Source organism: Pundamilia nyererei, unplaced genomic scaffold, assembly GCF_000239375.1.
Source record: "Pundamilia nyererei isolate P.nyererei 1_Seehausen unplaced genomic scaffold, PunNye1.0 scaffold00206, whole genome shotgun sequence".
NCBI classification, from domain to species: domain Eukaryota; kingdom Metazoa; phylum Chordata; class Actinopteri; order Cichliformes; family Cichlidae; genus Pundamilia; species Pundamilia nyererei.
The window spans coordinates 902,310-919,551 of record NW_005187607.1 but is presented as its reverse complement, the minus strand read 5'-3'; the positions used below and the strand labels follow the sequence as shown (position 1 = coordinate 919,551).

Genomic DNA, 17,242 nt, shown 5'->3' with positions numbered 1-17,242 from the left:
ACATTGTATTCATTATTAGTTTACACTACTGCGTCTATAAATTACATAGTACTAAATCAGTATGTTAAATAAATATTTAATTCCTCAGAACGATTTGATTTCTCATCTGTCATCCTGCTTCTTTTTTCTCTTTTTTCTACAGGAGGAGCAGGAGACCAGCTACACAATCCTCCGTGCTCGAGGTTGTAATGTGACCCTGAATGGTTTGAAGCCCAACACTGCCTACTTGCTTCAAATCAGAGCCCGTACCGCAGCAGGATATGGAGCCAGCAGCCCCACTTTCCAGTTCGAGACCAGCCCTGACTGTAAGCTCAGTAGAGATTAAAATGAAATTAAATTATATGATAGTCCATTAGCCTTTTACATACAATTTTTTATTTTGAATTGTGGGGTTATGAAACCTCTCTGGCAGGATGTGTGTATGTTAATTTTTTTGTGAAGACCTTATGTCCAGTTGTGTAGCAGCTGTTTCAAACATGTTCGCTGACAAGAACAATTTTCTTTCCTTTCTTGCTGTTGGTGAAATTTAGATATTCATGCAGTAACTTTGGCAGAATTTCAGAAGTGAATTCAACCATCACATTTTTTATTGCAGCAAACATGCAAGTGCTTTGGGGAAAATGTGAAAATACTGCCCAAGATTTTTGCTTTACTTTGTGTCTGTTACACGCCTAAGTTGTTTCATTTAGCTGTTACTGTTCCATGGGATAAAAGCTGTGAAAGCACATTATTGTTTATATCAATTTTGCTGCCAAATATGTGTAAGTGTCTCTAGAGTGAGCTGAATCACCTTTACCTGCTCTTGTGGGAACTAAATACAATATCTTATTGAATCAAAGGTATATTTATTCTTGATGTGCATGCAGTACGTTGGAATAGGACTAGCAGGTAATTGAAGTTTGTATTGTGATGTGCTGTAATGTTAACAAAACAAAGTTAGCAGTGCTTATTACTTGTTTCTTTCTGTCTTTCAGCAGCCTTCTCTATCTCAAGTGAAAGCAGCCAGGTTGTTTTGATTGCCATTTCTTCTGCCGTAGCCATCATCCTGCTCACTGTGCTTCTCTACGTCCTGATTAGCAGGTTTGTCCACCAATCACTTGCCTGGATTCTCGCCTTGAGCATTGTCTCCTTTAGTCACACCATCTGTACTCTCTCCTTTCAGTTGATTCTGTGTGCACTTTTCCAAAATGTACTTTCAAAAGCTTAGAAGAAACAAGTTAAATGATGTGCCATAAAAGAGGGCAAATTAAAAAACACCAGTTAATAACCAAAGGAACTTTTACCGCTGTGGTTTACAAGGTGTTTTAACCTTGTTGATGATTCCTTGTAATTGTAATGCTATCATTATTCATTAAATATTTGAGAACGTGTTCTAAATTTGTTCAAAGAAGTTCTTTTTAGAACAGCTTCGTCAGCTTTCTCAGGAAGTACACATTCTGATAGCCTGTATGGTCCTTTAAAGTCCAGATCTATACACACTTCAGCTGAAGTTGCTCTTGGCTTAGTTGCCACTCAATCAAAAAACATGAGCATCTTCAATAAATGGAATCTTTTCAGTGCGTTCATGCACAACACGGGCGTTTGAATGCCAATGTGAGCGCGGCTGAAGTTGGTGGTCAGCAGGTTTCAGGAAAGAGTATAAATCCACATCACATTATAAGACTTACTGATACTCTTTTGGGTTATAAGAGCCAGAAGTATATACACACGCCTTGAGGCGACTTATGTTGTGATTTGGCGCTATATAAATAAAATTGAATTGAATTGAATTGAATAAGTATGCACACATGGATCTTGGTAGCGTTTGGGCTGGGCTTGTGGGCGAATTTTTATTGAAGATGTGGCACTACTTCTGGTCTTTCTCTGTTTGCATTGGCAGGTTTTGTTGCCGGAGCAAATCCAAACATCCTGATGAAAAAAGACTGCATTTTGGCAATGGACACTGTAAGTACTGGACTTTGTTTATCTGAGAATTGGCTCTGTCTCTCCTTGCCGTACTTTACTAGTCACTGAATACAGATAGAACTAGCTAGTTACATAAAAGATAATTTGAGGGATGTTATTTGAATATGCATGTCCTTCTGAGAACCTTTTGACCAATAGCGGTTGTTTTAGAGTAGATATGTCAAAGCTTGAAGTGGATTTCCCCTTTAAGTTTAGATATATCTTTGTTTTTTCATACGAGAAGACAATAATCAAACAAAACCATGTTATGACCATGTTTTTGGCCCATTTAGAAACAAGTACTTGAGGCTTCATTTAAAAGGAGAACAAAATAACACTGTTTTCCAAACCAGCCAAGTGAAGTGGCTAAATCTGCGCTTTAGTTTCTACTTTCCAAATAAAAAAGTTTCTTGATATTACTTCTACTATTAGAGTCAGTACTAAATAAATAGTAATTTAATTTTCTTTTCATGCTACTTCCTCATCCCTTTATTCCTTGTTTCTTCTCTCTTTCTGTCTTTACGAGATGTTATTTATTTGAAATAGTCCTACCTTTAAATTTGACCTAGGCTTCTAGAATTCCTCAGGGTACTGAAGAGTATCTGCCCACTGCTTCATGAGTAGTTTGGATGGGTCAAACCCAGAGCATAAATTTTAACACACAGGGACTACTAAAATACAGCTGTGTTACATATCTTCCCTTTGTTTTCAAGTTTATCATAAAATAAAACATATCTCTGAAACATAGTGTTTCTTAAACTTGATGTGTTATGAAGGGTATAATTCCTCTTTTTGTTATTGTTCCTCCATCAAATCTCAATAAGAGAGACTCTCTGGGGAAAGAGAAAAGAGGGAATTGTAAAAAAAACCTCTTTCCATTAAAACAGCTAAAAGTGTCTTCATATCCATTTGATAAGTGACTGTTGCTTTAATGCATAATATATTAAGTGAGAAAATCTCAGCCCTGCCTGCTCCTTGAGGGAAATTCTTCACTAAAATTCAATCATTGAAATACTCAGGACTATATCGTCTTCATGGTTTTGGTTTCATTGTGCAGGGTTAGTTGGATCTTTTGCCACCCTGTGTGTTTCCTAGACTCCTCTGAAAGTGCAATTTTACTGTAAGCTGTGCTATTTTGGAGTTTTTAACTAGTTGGTAACCAATGCAACTTTCCTGTGCTGCTGCAGTGCGTCTGCCAGGGATCAGAACCTATGTGGACCCCCACACATATGAGGACCCGAGCCAGGCTGTGCACGAATTTGCCAAGGAACTGGATGCCTCCTGCATTGCCATAGATAAAGTGGTGGGAGCAGGTGAGAATAGGCAAAGGAAAGTGTATGGCCAGATGCTGCTGCTTGTATAGATTCCATATAGGTTTGGCAACTTTGCAAAAAATTCATGTCATTTCTAATATTTTCAAAACAATAATCAAAATGAGCTTGGTGGGATACATAAAAAAAGGGAAATCAAAAAAGACTTTTCCCACTTTCGTATCAGTTACTTCCTTTTACTTTTGCACTCTTTCATGCTCTATTTAAATGACAAAGACAAACCAAGTGCACAACCACTTTAAGGAAAATGGAGTATATACAGAGCTCCTATACATCTATATTTTCATAGCAGTGAGCTAGTTATCTATGCGTCATGCTGCACAGCCGGGAATGAGAAAGCATTCTGTGCCCCAGCTTGATGTCTCTTCTTTCCAGCCCTCACCTAGGATGGAGGGAAAGGTGGTGAAATGAGAAAACCTTCAGTTGGTTCATGTCTCCTTTAACCCTTTCTTTCCTTCTTTTATTTTTCTTTCCATTTTCCGTAGCTTATGCTCCAGTTCGTAACTCCCGATGTACAGTAATTGCAATAGTAATTGAAGCCTTGTCTCCTCTTTTCCTCTCCACTCATGTACTCCCTGATAACTTGAGCAGGAGTGCAGACGGGAGGGTAATGCATTATGATTCATGTCGAGTGCAGTCAGAATAGATGGAGACTAAAGCACACAGCACATAACAGCAGACTGGTCTCCAGAGTCCCACCGGCCCTTCACACTGTAAAACTGTCAGGACAGCCTGAGAGTCTATTACCTGAGTATACACTGGACTCACACTCTGCAGTGCTAACCACAATATATTTTTCATACATAGCAGACACAAAGCACAATGATTTTCACAGGGCTGCAATGGTACATAGGAGATAACTGTTTATATATTAAAACCACATATAAAAAACAAAATCAGCTGTTCTCTTTTAATATAATAAAAAATGTGGTACACATTTGTCCACAGTTCACTGTGGCTGTCATTTTGATTTTACACAAGCATGAACTTCTTCAAATCTGCATGACCATTTGCAAGAAATGCACACAAACTAATGTCCATACTTCATTTAATATTATTAAATACATGCAATTTGATGTTTGAGGCATGAAAAGTGAAACAGCAGTGAAACATAATCTATCGAAAATGCAAATAGATGAAGAGTAGCTCCAATTTATCATCATTCTAAACCAGTATTAGCTGACTAATACCTTAACCCATAGTCGATTTACAGCAGAAAAGTCTATACTGTACTATACATTTTTAATGTGTACAGTGCACAGCTGATTCAAAGTGTATTTATTTTAGTGTTCTTCCATAGTAACACAAAGAAGGGAGAGTGCAACTTTGAGAACAAGTTCTGGACAATATAAATAAAATGACAAGTTGACAGGGTGATTACTTTTGAAAAGCAACTTAGTAGTTCAGAGCAGTTTAATTTTAGAAAGATGGACAGAAAATCCCTGAAAGATTTTTCAGATAAAAGCCAGAAACCTTATATGAGAAAACCATAAATTTACAGATCCAAATGTGAGATGAGAGGAGAAGAAAGGGGACTTTGGCCTGCTCTTGCTAATCTATTTTAACTTCATAAAATGTGAACCGAACACCAGAGGTGAACATTAAAGCTCCAGCCATGATGTAAACATTTTTGTCCGTCAGCTTCAATGCACCCTGCCACCCATCTGTGTGATTTTTATAAAGCCACATAAGCACTCTGAACAATATACAACATACCTTCTCTTTCTCCATTCCTGCCTCAACTCCATCTGTCTTCATTAAACACGTTAAAGGGACTTTGATCCTCTTGCCAATCGGTGATTGTGTGTTAAAAGACATGAAACACATGCTCCACTCTGCTTACATGGGTTAGACTTTAACATCAAAGTGAGATACCTAGCTCTACTCATAACAGGAAAGGAACGAGTGTCCCTAATCAAGCCTTATTAGACGAAGATCTTCTTTCTCTGAGTGACCACATAAAAAGGTGCCTTGGCTTGACTTGCCTGTCCACTGCTCAGGACAAGAGGTGCAAAGCAGAGAAGGAAAGAACAGGGATGGTCTGGGTATTTAGACAGGTTATAATTATTCAGGCTTAAGTCCTTCCAGATGCCATTGCTTCAAGTCCAGGATTTGACCCATGCTCTCTGATCCAGAGCAGCTATGGGACATGATTGTACTAGATGAAGAGTGAGATCTGCATATCTTAGTTCTGACATCACCATTCTTGAGCACACTCAGCATGCATGTACGTTCTGTTCAAACACCTACTTACATTCAGTACACACACACACACACACATACACACACATATATATATACACACACATATACACACACCCCTCATCTTCTGCAGTCCAGCCAAAACTCTGTCTCCAGGACTGCCTTTGAAGTGGCCAGCATACCTACAAAACTTACAGTACCTTCTGGATAGCTCCCCATTGCATGCACATACTTACAAGTAGTAACTGAAATTCATGCATCCCCTCACCAGCGAAGAATGCTAATTGAGCTCTCCCCGAGTGGATGTTAAGTAATTTTGTGTTTTAATTCGACATATAAATGAAGCTGAAAAGTTGTATTGGTGTCTATTCACTTTGTTATTTTGGCTATGGGTACACGCTATGCATTAATCAGGAAATGCTGTTTTTTGTCCAACATCAACCAAAGCATTTCCTGATTAATTGGAGTTAAGTTATTACAGATGGAAATTTTAAGATCCTTCATGATCTGCAGCTTTGTCTGAATGAATCACTGACAGGCAGCTGTAAAAATCACATGTTGTAACACCTTAAAACACATCTGAACCCCTGTTGTACATCAGAGCAGTCAGGATTTTCTGACTCATGCTATGCTAGATGCTGGGCTCTCAGTGGTGAAGCTGACCTAGCCGTAGGTTTAAGGAGTATCAGCATGCAACCTGTCTTTGTGGTTTTACTGCTGATCATGTACTCTGGTACAAGAGAGCTAGTTAAGTTAGCCATATTCACTCCAAAATGCTTTTCATGGCAATGTCATAGACATCATACATAAAACTTGCCTTTATTTTATCTTTAGGTGAATTTGGAGAAGTCTGCAGTGGTCGCCTGAAGTTGCCCAGCAAAAAGGAGATCTGCGTGGCCATCAAAACTCTCAAAGGTGGATATACAGACAAACAGAGGCGGGACTTCCTTTCTGAGGCATCAATCATGGGACAGTTTGACCACCCTAACATCATCAGGCTGGAGGGGGTGGTAACACGCAGTAAGTTCCACGACAAACTGAAGAGAATTGAATTACCAGGTGCTATTTTGATAATTATATGTTACTCTGGTTCTTGGAGAATATTAATCTATGAAGCACTTACTTTTTCAGAAGCATGATGTTTCAGAGAACACAACAATTTTTAGTCACATTCCATAAGAGAGCAGGCTTCTCCTGAGAGTCTTTTTACCGATTCCGGATTTGCAGTTGTCTTTGACAAATGGCTCTAAAGTGGCCGACACTTCTGTGAAAGAGCAAAGGAGTTTTATTGAGTTGCCGTGGTGTAAATCTCTGCAGATCAATGTGCTCTGATCAAAGCCTGTGTCCAAAGCAGGCATAAATCCATAAATCCATATCTCTGACTAGCTTCCCTCTGGGCCTCTTTATAAGACTATCATTAGCACACAGAAGGCCTCTTTAAAATGGAATGACTGCAGAAAAGGGAAATAATGAGTCTGAACTTTGTCGCAAAGAAACAGTCCTGGCCTCTATATTTCCCTGCGGCACTTGGCTTGTTAAGTAGTTCTGCCAGTATTGTTATTCTAAAGAGTAGAATAAAATACCAAGTGAACTTGCCTTCTCTTTATTATTCTGGATTTTAGGTTCTTCTGTTCCGTCTCATTTGTTCTTTGCTTCCTCGTCTCCACCTTGTCTTACATCAACTTGTTTTACCTGCTTCCCTAACTTATCTTCTTAGCAACTTACTGCCTTGACTTGTAATCAAAAACAGCCCAGTCTTACAATGTAATGTAATTTCCAAACAGCAATGAACTGGGCATGTAAACCATATTGTTCTGATTATGCTTCATCTCTACAAAGAAGGAAGGAAAAAAAGAAAAAAGAAGGGAAGGAAAGGAGGGATGGAAGGAATGAAGGATGGAAGGAAAGTAGAAAAAAGAAAGGAGGGATGGAATGCCAAAAGAAACAAAGGAAGCAAGGAAAGAATGATAGAAGGCAGGAAACAGTAGGGAAGGAGAGAAGCAAAAAAGAAGTTAAGAAAGGAACAAGAGAAGGAACAAAGGGAGAAAGAAAGTAGTGACAGTAGAATCAAATAAATAAATAAACAAACAATAGAAAGGATGGAAGGAAGGGAGGAAGGATGGAAAAATTGAAAAACACAAAGAAATAACACAAAGGAAGCAGGAAGGAAGGAGGGATGAAGGACAAAACAATAGAAGGAAGACATAACAACACCAGTTAATATCTTATAACATATCATTTTGAGTCAACAGTGGCACAAATTATGCTACTAAACTGTCACTTATGCAGTTTTTGTAGGAGAAACTTGTTAAACATGCTAATACGCATGTATTTGTAAAATAATGTCAGTAAATAAGGTCAAATAATAGAAAACAGTAACCAGAACAACAGAAGCTAATCATACTCCTTCATCCAGTTTTGTCTCTTTTAGAATAATTTTTCAGTTAGAACGTACGGCATGGTTCTGCACTGTACTGATGAATGAAATCAGTCCACTCTGAAAGTGAAAGTCTGTGTGTGTGTGTGCATGTGTGTGATCCCTCATCACACATTGTTTGCCTAATACATCTTAAACCACTCTTCCTGTTAATGTCCGACCTGTGAGAAATGCTGCAATAACACAAGACTGCGGTTTCATTTGCTGGTTTGAGACTAATAGGGGAGGCCCCAAATTCACTACTTCGCACATGACATTTGGAGAGATGCCCTGAGCACATGTGCATAAGTAGGAGCAGCATGAGTGCAGGGCATAGTTTTAGGAGGTCCATTTGATATGCTCCCACACACAGACACACACCTACACACACACAAACACACACACAAATGCACGCTGCTGTCGGGTGATTTATTAAGCTGCTCCTGTTAATTCTTAATAATCCTGAGACTTTCACACCCCATTTACCTTGCTGCTGCTTTTGGCTGATCCACAGGCTGCATATTTGCAGGAGCACACACACACACGCGCACACATGCACACTTCTTGCTCAAGTTCATACATCCACACTTGCACACATACAAGTACACTCACACTTGGGTCCGCAGAACAAAGGGGCTTGGGGGCCTTTATCTTTGTTGCCAATGTTGAAAGTAGAGAGAAAGAGGGGAAAGGAAGGGGCGGAGGACAGGAGGGAGGACCGGGTGCGTGCATGCCCGTCTGCAACTATAAAAGCAGTTCTCTGTTAAACTGAACAATCCATCACAGCCTTTTTGGGACAGGGTGTGGGTGGAGGGTGTTGTACTGGTCCTGTGACGGTGTTTAAATGATGAGAGATTTTTGCTAAGTGAAATTGGTGCAACTTTCCTGAGACATGCTGTTCTGTGAGTTTAATCTCCCCCTTTTTTTAAAGAAGGTTTATTTTTATTTTGTCAACGTCACATTTTTAGCTACGCTTACTCTGGTAAGATGTAAATAAACAGAATCAGTTGAAATAGATTCAAAATCTTTCAGAGTCATTTCAAGCTGAAATTGACAACATCTGTTTTGTTTAAATGTGCTGTGATAAAGAAAATGAATTACCAGTGCAATGCAGATTCATGAAACAGCCCTTTTCTTAAAATTTCCATTGAGTTTAATAGATTTGCTTCTTTTCGCAACTAATTCCATCACCCTCTCCCTTCAGCCTGCGCGATTCCTGAAAAAAAGTCCCTTTCTTTCCAGATGTGGGGTTGGTTCACATTAATACATGCAAGAGGGATGGAGATGAGAGGGAGGGATGGGGTGATGGGGAAAGAGAGGCAGGTTTGATAGAGAAAAGGTAGGTCAGGAATGAAAGAGGAGGGAGCAGGGCACATTAATCAGAATAAAAAATGGAAAAGAAGAATATGGCTGGTGGTAAGTCAAGAGTGAAGCTGAGAGAACAAAGCCATCTGGGGCACAAACAAGTCCTGACACGGATGCTGTTCATTTAACCATGGCTGATTTAAAGCTTTCTTAAAGAGTTTTTCCCCCCTTTCCCCCCTCTGTAATAAACTTTGTGCTGGCCACAGTCTGATCAGGTACAGATGATAGCAGGCAGCATGGATTTACAGCCAGATCTTCCACAGAAATAAAGATGTCACACTCTGACAGGTGACCTGCTGGGACCCTAAAACTATGACTAGGATCATTTCATTCTGGTGTGTGTGGGCGTGTGTGTATGTAGGCGTGCATGTGAGTGTAACTGAGAGAAAAGAGAGTACGTTCAGCCTGGTCACTCTCAGGGTCTGTGTACGTCTGTTTAATGTCGAAGTACAGCTCTTAATGTCCACTCATTATTATTTTTGCTTGTTTCAGAGAATAAATCTAAAATCAATACAATACTGGCACAAAAGAGGGTTTTCTTTCGTTGTTTTTTTTATATAAGTATTCAGGATGTTATTGCACTAAATTTTTTTAGTCCTGTTGCTGGTATGATATGGGAATTTATTGAAATCTTCCTGTTGTAGGTAAACCTGTCATGATCGTCACCGAGTACATGGAAAATGGATCTCTTGACAGCTTCTTAAGAGTGAGTAATAATTAAAAACACACTTATGGAATTTTAATGCACTGAAAACCCAAACCAGTTTTGCAATGAACGATTAATGGCTAGTTGAAAATTAAGAAACATTCAATGTCAGCTTTGTCATAGGTTCTTATTTTATAATTTATGTAAGTATTATTTATATTTTATATATGAAACGAATTAGGACAGTCAGCTAATATAGTAAGTTTTAACACTACACTATAACACATTGCACTGTATACACTATAAAGTACCTGAGATATGCTGGTTTTAGCAGATTTCTTTCAGCTGTACTCTTCTTACACCTTGTCAGCGAACAAAATATTTTGAACTGCTCTTTCAGCCAGGACTGAATGTGATTCTTGCCATGCCTCAGTCTCTTACAGAGAAATTGACCTGCCTTACTGAAATTAGCCAAAGCACGGCAGCCAAGCCGCAACACTGGCATGAAAGCATGTGTACTAATGCCTGTTTTAGCCTTTTTCCACATGCGTCTGCAACACACATAGACAAATCCAGGACGTGTAGCTGTTGTCTGCCGACGTTTTGACAGAGGCCTGCACTTCATCATTGAAAATGTGTCATAAACACACAAGCACGCACACGGAAATTCATAGCTTTGCGCTTTAGCTTATGTCTGTGTTATGAATCTACAAAGCTTTGAAGTGACTAAACCAGGTGTCCTGGCCACTAATGGTTCAAAATGAAGTGGAAGGTCTGGTTGGTTTTTAGAGAAAAACATACTTATCATACACTCAGAATAAGCCATTTCATGTGAAAATAAATCTTTATCAATGTAAACAGACAAGCCATACTAGCTAAAACGAGCCTAATGAAAGCCTATTGATAGATAGTTTAGATAGATAGGTGGTGGTCAGAGGGCCCGGTGTCCGGCAGCCTCGCCTCTGTCAGTGCGCCCCAGGGCAGCTGTGGCTACATGTAGCTTGCCATCACCAGTGTGTGAATGTGTGTGTGAATGGGTGAATGGCTGAATGTAGTGTGAAGCGCTTTGGGGTCTTAGGGACTGAGTAAAGCGCTATACAAATGCAGGCCATTTACCATAGTTTTGAACGAAAAATGTAAAAGTTACTTCAAAAACTGTGACCATGCAAAATTTACATAACTTGCAGTTACTTGGAAGAGATGATTATTTAAATTGAATTTATAGAGAAGACTGGACGATTGCCTTAAACAGACAACACAGACACATAAACCATAGGATAAGAGTATTTATGCTCAAATTCTGAATGGAATGAATTTGACAATGCAGGGCAACAGAAGATACAAAGAGCAGCAAGAACAGACAAAATGAAAGCGCTATGGATAATGAGCACAAAAAAAAAATTCATATGGCTCTCCTCATGTTTCCTCAGTTCATATTTATCTCATATTCAGATAGTAGCAGCAGATCATAGAACATATATGCCTAGTTATGAACTCTTGCCAGTTTGAATCAGTGTAAACACCGCTGCTTGCCAATGCAAACAATAAAATGTGCTTTGTGTTTACATCTCACCCACTATATGTTTGACTGCTGCAACTCAACACCTGGCAAACATTTGGCTATAAAAATCCATTGGATAATGTGCCATGGAAATGCATTATATCCCTTTTTTCCACATGATATGATTTTCTGATGAATATACAGCATTCAAATATATATATGTGGATGCCAGTGTTCATATTGTCTATGTGTGTCATCACATATGTAGCGTATGAAAACTGCTCCACAATAACAGCAGTGATTTATTTAAAAAAGAAATTCATTTTTATGGTCTAATCCTTATTTCCATACATTACTCTGTATTTGGCTCTGGGATTTCATAGTTGAAACGAAAGATGAGGTACATAATGTCAAAGGTGATTTTTAAAGGTTAATGAAAATCTTGTGGACAGTAATGCAGAAAAGTTTCATTTTATGCAAATACCCCAAAAGGTCAGATTCCCTTTGTGTACTATATAATGTATGTTAACGTGTAACATAAAGGGAAAAGCACGCTTTTCTTTCTATAATTATTTCTTTTATCTCCCTTTTTAGAAACATGATGCCCAGTTCACAGGAATCCAGTTGGTTGGCATGCTGCGCGGTATTGCTTCAGGCATGAAGTATCTGTCAGACATGGGTTACGTTCATAGAGACTTGGCCGCTCGAAACATTTTGGTCAACAGCAATCTGGTGTGTAAAGTGTCAGACTTTGGCTTGTCCCGGGTGCTGGAGGATGACCCGGAGGCTGCTTACACAACTAGGGTGAGTTGGAATACAAATACAAATAAAACATTTAAAGACAACACTGTTTTACATCAATTCTATATATATCCTCTCCAGCAAAAATAATCCCCCCACCAAAAAGCAACACACTCCATCCTCTTCCGGTCTTTGTCTTTGTTTTTGTCATCACACATACACAGATACTGTGCACCTGTTCCCCTCACATATCACAGCAAGGGTGAACGACACATAAAAAACTAGTTGTTAAAGGGCAGACATAAATCCACATATCCTAAACTGGAAGGTCATAGGGAAGACCATTAAAGCCCCATGTGCCATAAGACGATGCGTCTCATTGAGAAGAATATTGTTGGGCTTTGCCACTGTCATTTGCTTTCATGATGTATATGACAGAGGTTTTTACTTCTTAGATTGAACTTTTTTCAGATAACTCTTTGAGGTATCCTGCATAATCTGTTGGTGCAACAATGGCAGGAACTGCCTCTTGAGGCTGCTAGCTAGTAGAGAAGGCATCTACTGACCAGATCTATTGGGCTGATTACAACTTATAAAAGCCGTTTGACAGGCTAATAAATTCTGAATTGGTTGCTTTTTGGTGATACGCAGAAGTTGATAAAGTTCATCCTTTAGGAGGAAAAGCACCGATACTTTCACAAAGTATCATGTCTCGCTTTTAGAGGCATAGGCACACATGCCAAGAAGACAATTTCAGACATTTACAGTGCTTCTTACGATGATGGAAAATCTGTGTTTCAACTTACCTTGGAAATCCACTTAGGATACTTCCCATAACAATGTAATAATAGCACATAGGCAATGGAAAATTAGTATTATGAGAAAGATCATAAAAATGGAATCCTACAGATGGTCTCCCAGTAAGTTTGGGCAATTCAATTTTTCAGAAAGAAGTGTATGCATGTAATTAGATTTGCACACCTGTGGTGAGAGAAGCTCTAATTGCTCTGTTTGTGTCTTTGCATCTCTACATCCTGAAGAAGCATAACCTGGTATGCATTCATGTATTTTTAATGTCATTAGCCCTGTGAAATAAAGGCCCTTGATTGCTTTTTCAAACCTACCTTGAGTACCAGAACCTGGATGTTTTATGCCATTTATTGATTTATTGATTTCTTTCCACCATTTCCATTAAAGTTAAAAAAGAAAAAATATTGTAAAAGCATTTTTTATTTGCCTTAGCATTAGATGCTCAAATTGAAACAAACCCAGTAGGCAAATTATGATCCAGACACTGATCTTAACCGTTGGAAGTGTGTGCGTGTGTGGCCATTCTCAACTGAGGAATCTGTGGTCTTAACCATGCGTGCAGCCTTTTAGACAGAGTATAATTTTCTGGCTGAGAATGGCTTGTCAAATAAACAGTCAATGTGCCGTTTGCCTTTCTCCCAGAAATTCATAATCTGAAATAATGAGACAGAATAATAAACTCTGCCGCATTAAAGTAACTGACAATGCTAGCACATGTGGGCTTCAGTGGATTTTTTTCTCTCCACTTCTTTAGTCATTGTTTTTTAGGAAAAAATCAAAAGTTTGTGGTCGTATGTGCATGTTTACATGCATGTGCGTCCCACGTTTAAGGGTATTTCTGCACATTTTAGACTTTAATATCTTTGTGCAGCAACGTGTATAGTATAAGTGCAAGAGCAGAGTGTATTTTCTTGTTTGTGTTTCTTTGTAAACTGCTTTATGTGTGCCGCCATTTGTTGGCTGTCTGCATTTCATTCTCACATACATTCCCCATTATTTCCATAACTTCAGTATGGAAATAGTAATAGAGGAATGTAAAGTTTAGAGTGTGACTGCACAGCATTGGGCAAAACCCAACTGATTGGGCCAAGGTTTCTGTTAACTTTGGCTACCATCAGCCTCCTACCCTATGATCCATTTTGTTCATCTGTCTTGATTTTTAGCTAAAATGACAAATACAGCTACACACTGTAGTATGGGGTTATCCAGGACACCTTGGATTACAATTTGATGAATGGGTTTTTCTTTCTGGCTTTAACTTTCTTTAAGACTGATGATAATCCATTTTGATTAAATCTTAATATAATGTGTTTTGTTACAATAAAGTTCAATGTCCCCTTATGTGACAATTTTAAAGTCTTTTTTAGAAGTCTTAGACTTTTTTTTTTGCCAGTCTGGGAAAACAAATTAATTAAAGACAATGAAATGAAAGTGAAAGGTAAAAAAAAAGCTTATGGTTCACCTTTCTGTGATGAAACATGGACTTTAGACTCTTCCAGACCAGACTGGAAAAAATAATAAAAATATTATTTTTACAATTGTTACAGTTTTGAATCTGAAGCTGTGATCTCAAACCTTAAATCCAAACCACAAAGACCACCAGGATTTAGGGGTTTCAGAACAGCCTAAATAATATTCATAAGAAATATTCTTGCATTGGACACAAACCTGCACCTCAGATCCAAATCCTGGTTTTCAGAAATTTTGCTCAAGAATACATCCAGTTTTAAATATTTATATCCACGAGCAGTACTAAACTTTGAAATTCTATTTTAAAAAAGTTTTTAAAGATTTTAAGATGTAATATTAAAAGGTTTATCCAAAAAAAACCATAATTTTAGGTAGAAAATTAGTTATGCTCAAGAATTATTGATGTTTTTCAATGACAGATTGAATGACTGAAATACAAAATGAGCTCAATGAATGACCTCTCATTGTCTGTATTTCAGGGAGGTAAAATCCCTATTCGGTGGACTGCTCCAGAGGCTATCGCCTACAGGAAGTTTACATCTGCCAGTGATGCTTGGAGTTATGGCATTGTGCTATGGGAGGTGATGTCATATGGGGAACGACCATACTGGGAGATGTCCAATCAGGATGTAAGTTCTATTTATTTGCAAAGTTGCATTCCTTTAATAGCTACACATGCACATCTGCAGGGCTACCACCTTTGCACATCTGAATAATTTCTGTATCTCATCTGAGATACAGAAAGACATACTCTAGTAAAGTATTCTTACAAAACTGAGAAAAAAATCACTTACTATTACAATGTATTTTGTTTTGAATATTATCTGCCTTTTTTCAAATGCTGTCCGTGTTGTTCCTCATAAAGGTAATAAAGGCTGTAGATGAAGGTTACCGACTGCCCCCACCCATGGACTGCCCTGCCACTCTCTACCAGCTCATGTTGGACTGCTGGCAAAAAGAGAGGAACAATCGGCCCAAGTTTGAGCAGATAGTTAGCATCCTGGATAAACTCATCCGCAACCCCAGTAGCCTCAAAATCACAGCGAACACCACATCCAGGTATCAAAGCCATCTTACGTGTATTTGTTTTCATTATTATTTTTAGGTGCTTGTCACTTGCATATATAAAACTTTACACTTAAGAAAATACGAAAAGAAAAACCCAGAACTGGTGGTCAAAACCATGCAAGGCTGGTGAATGTCTCTTAGTCTTGAATGGTTTCTAAGTTGTTCTTTTTTTCTCTTCTTCTTTTAATTTTATTGCCATGTACTAGACAATCCAGTACTGTATTTTAGGTCATATAAAGTTCTGGCTGGTGATCACTAGACATATTATCAGCATATTTATGAAAGTTCTACTTCTCAATAACATAATTTAAAATTTTTAATGTCATGAAAATTTGGGATGGGGAAGTTTCTTTCACTCGTTTTACCACCTGTACACAAAGGAGCTCAATATAAACACCGCCTATTTCTTCTGCTTGTAAGATTTAAATGCAAATTAGCACCACTAGAAAATGTATCAGATCTCTTTTCTGATATTTTCACAAATGTTATCTTATTTGTTTCTCACATTACTTTCTTTTTTGCCCTTGTTAATGCTTTGTTCCTTGCCTTTATTGAATCAGTCATTTTCTCCCAGGGGTGTGTGAGTAAGCAGGGCAACATACACTTGTCAGTCCTGGGCAAGAAGGAATACAGGCATTGGGTCTGCAGCAGACGGCCATGGTATTATGTAGATGTCAAAGCTAGTAACATTGACTAATGATTTCTTAAGAAAGTGAAAATAGGTCCCTTGGAGTTTGCATGTAATTTTCCTGATTGGCTTTTAACACTGGGTGAGCACAGGCTGGCCGACAGAGGCTGGTGCGTTGATTTATGAGAACTCTCTGTGCGTATGTGTGTATGTGTGTGGTGGCGGCGGCAGTTGCACAGCGGGAGCAGCTGCACTCAGCTCCACACACCTCGTTTGTCTCAGGGCTGTCCTGGCTTGCTAATGCAATACCCCCTCCTCCACAAAGCCCAGAACAAAGCCTGTGAACCAAGTAGAGCATCTGGAAACTTCGAGGGTGGGACCTGGTCAGTTTACTCTTCCTGCATATGGATGATGAGAGAGTCAGAAGGCCAAGGTTGACTGTCAGGGGCTAATTATGGGCCAACTGGTGTCCAGTAGAGGTTAGCAGCCATTGTGTATCTGACTTAACTTTCAGGGTGTCTAAATTACGCGAGATTACACGGGCATTTATCACAGAGAGGTATATGTTGATGAGAATATCTAAAAAGTCACAAGTATGAAAAACTGGATAGAAGTTAAATAGAATAGTTTTATAATGAGCAATACTTCAATTCAGTTACCAAAAATTCTTAAACTGTTAGCTCAGACACTACCAAAACTTCAGAGTGAAAATAAATTGAACAAAGAATTCGGAGCACAGTCACGTATCGTTGCTGAAATCAAATCAAAATGTCGGTTTAGCTTTCCTCAGCCCACCAGAGTACTGGTTAAAACTACATGATATCATCCAATTTGGCAGTGGCAGCAAAGGGCTGCAACTGAAAGGGCTAATATTACCCCTAAATATCAGTCTAAACTGTCCTTGAATTGCCTTGGAGCTGTCACGCTGAAAGGTAATTTCATTCCCTTTTTTGTGAGCTCAAAAATCAGAAGATTATTTGGAGATTAAAACAAGGAGAACTACAGAACAAAAGATGAAAAAAGGGAATATATAACCCGACTCCCTTTCTCTCTGATGTAGTCATCTATATTTTCAAGTGGGTGTTTTCTGCTTAGCTATATAGTATTAAGTAGACATTAC

General features: G+C 38.6%; 1 protein-coding gene across 3 annotated transcripts in view; it reads left to right on the top strand.

The window, feature by feature from the left end:
- epha3 (eph receptor A3) overlaps positions 1-17,242 on the top strand; it is a 90,681-nt gene that overhangs the window by 65,434 nt on the left and 8,005 nt on the right. For all 3 annotated transcript variants that reach the window (XM_005747854.1, XM_005747853.1, XM_005747855.1), the window contains 9 exons: positions 143-305; positions 975-1,080; positions 1,880-1,944; positions 3,132-3,257; positions 6,312-6,497; positions 9,903-9,964; positions 12,000-12,209; positions 14,906-15,055; positions 15,292-15,485. In XM_005747854.1, the coding sequence (XP_005747911.1) occupies positions 143-305; positions 975-1,080; positions 1,880-1,944; positions 3,132-3,257; positions 6,312-6,497; positions 9,903-9,964; positions 12,000-12,209; positions 14,906-15,055; positions 15,292-15,485 (1,262 nt within the window). The remainder of the gene's footprint in view (positions 1-142; positions 306-974; positions 1,081-1,879; positions 1,945-3,131; positions 3,258-6,311; positions 6,498-9,902; positions 9,965-11,999; positions 12,210-14,905; positions 15,056-15,291; positions 15,486-17,242) is intronic.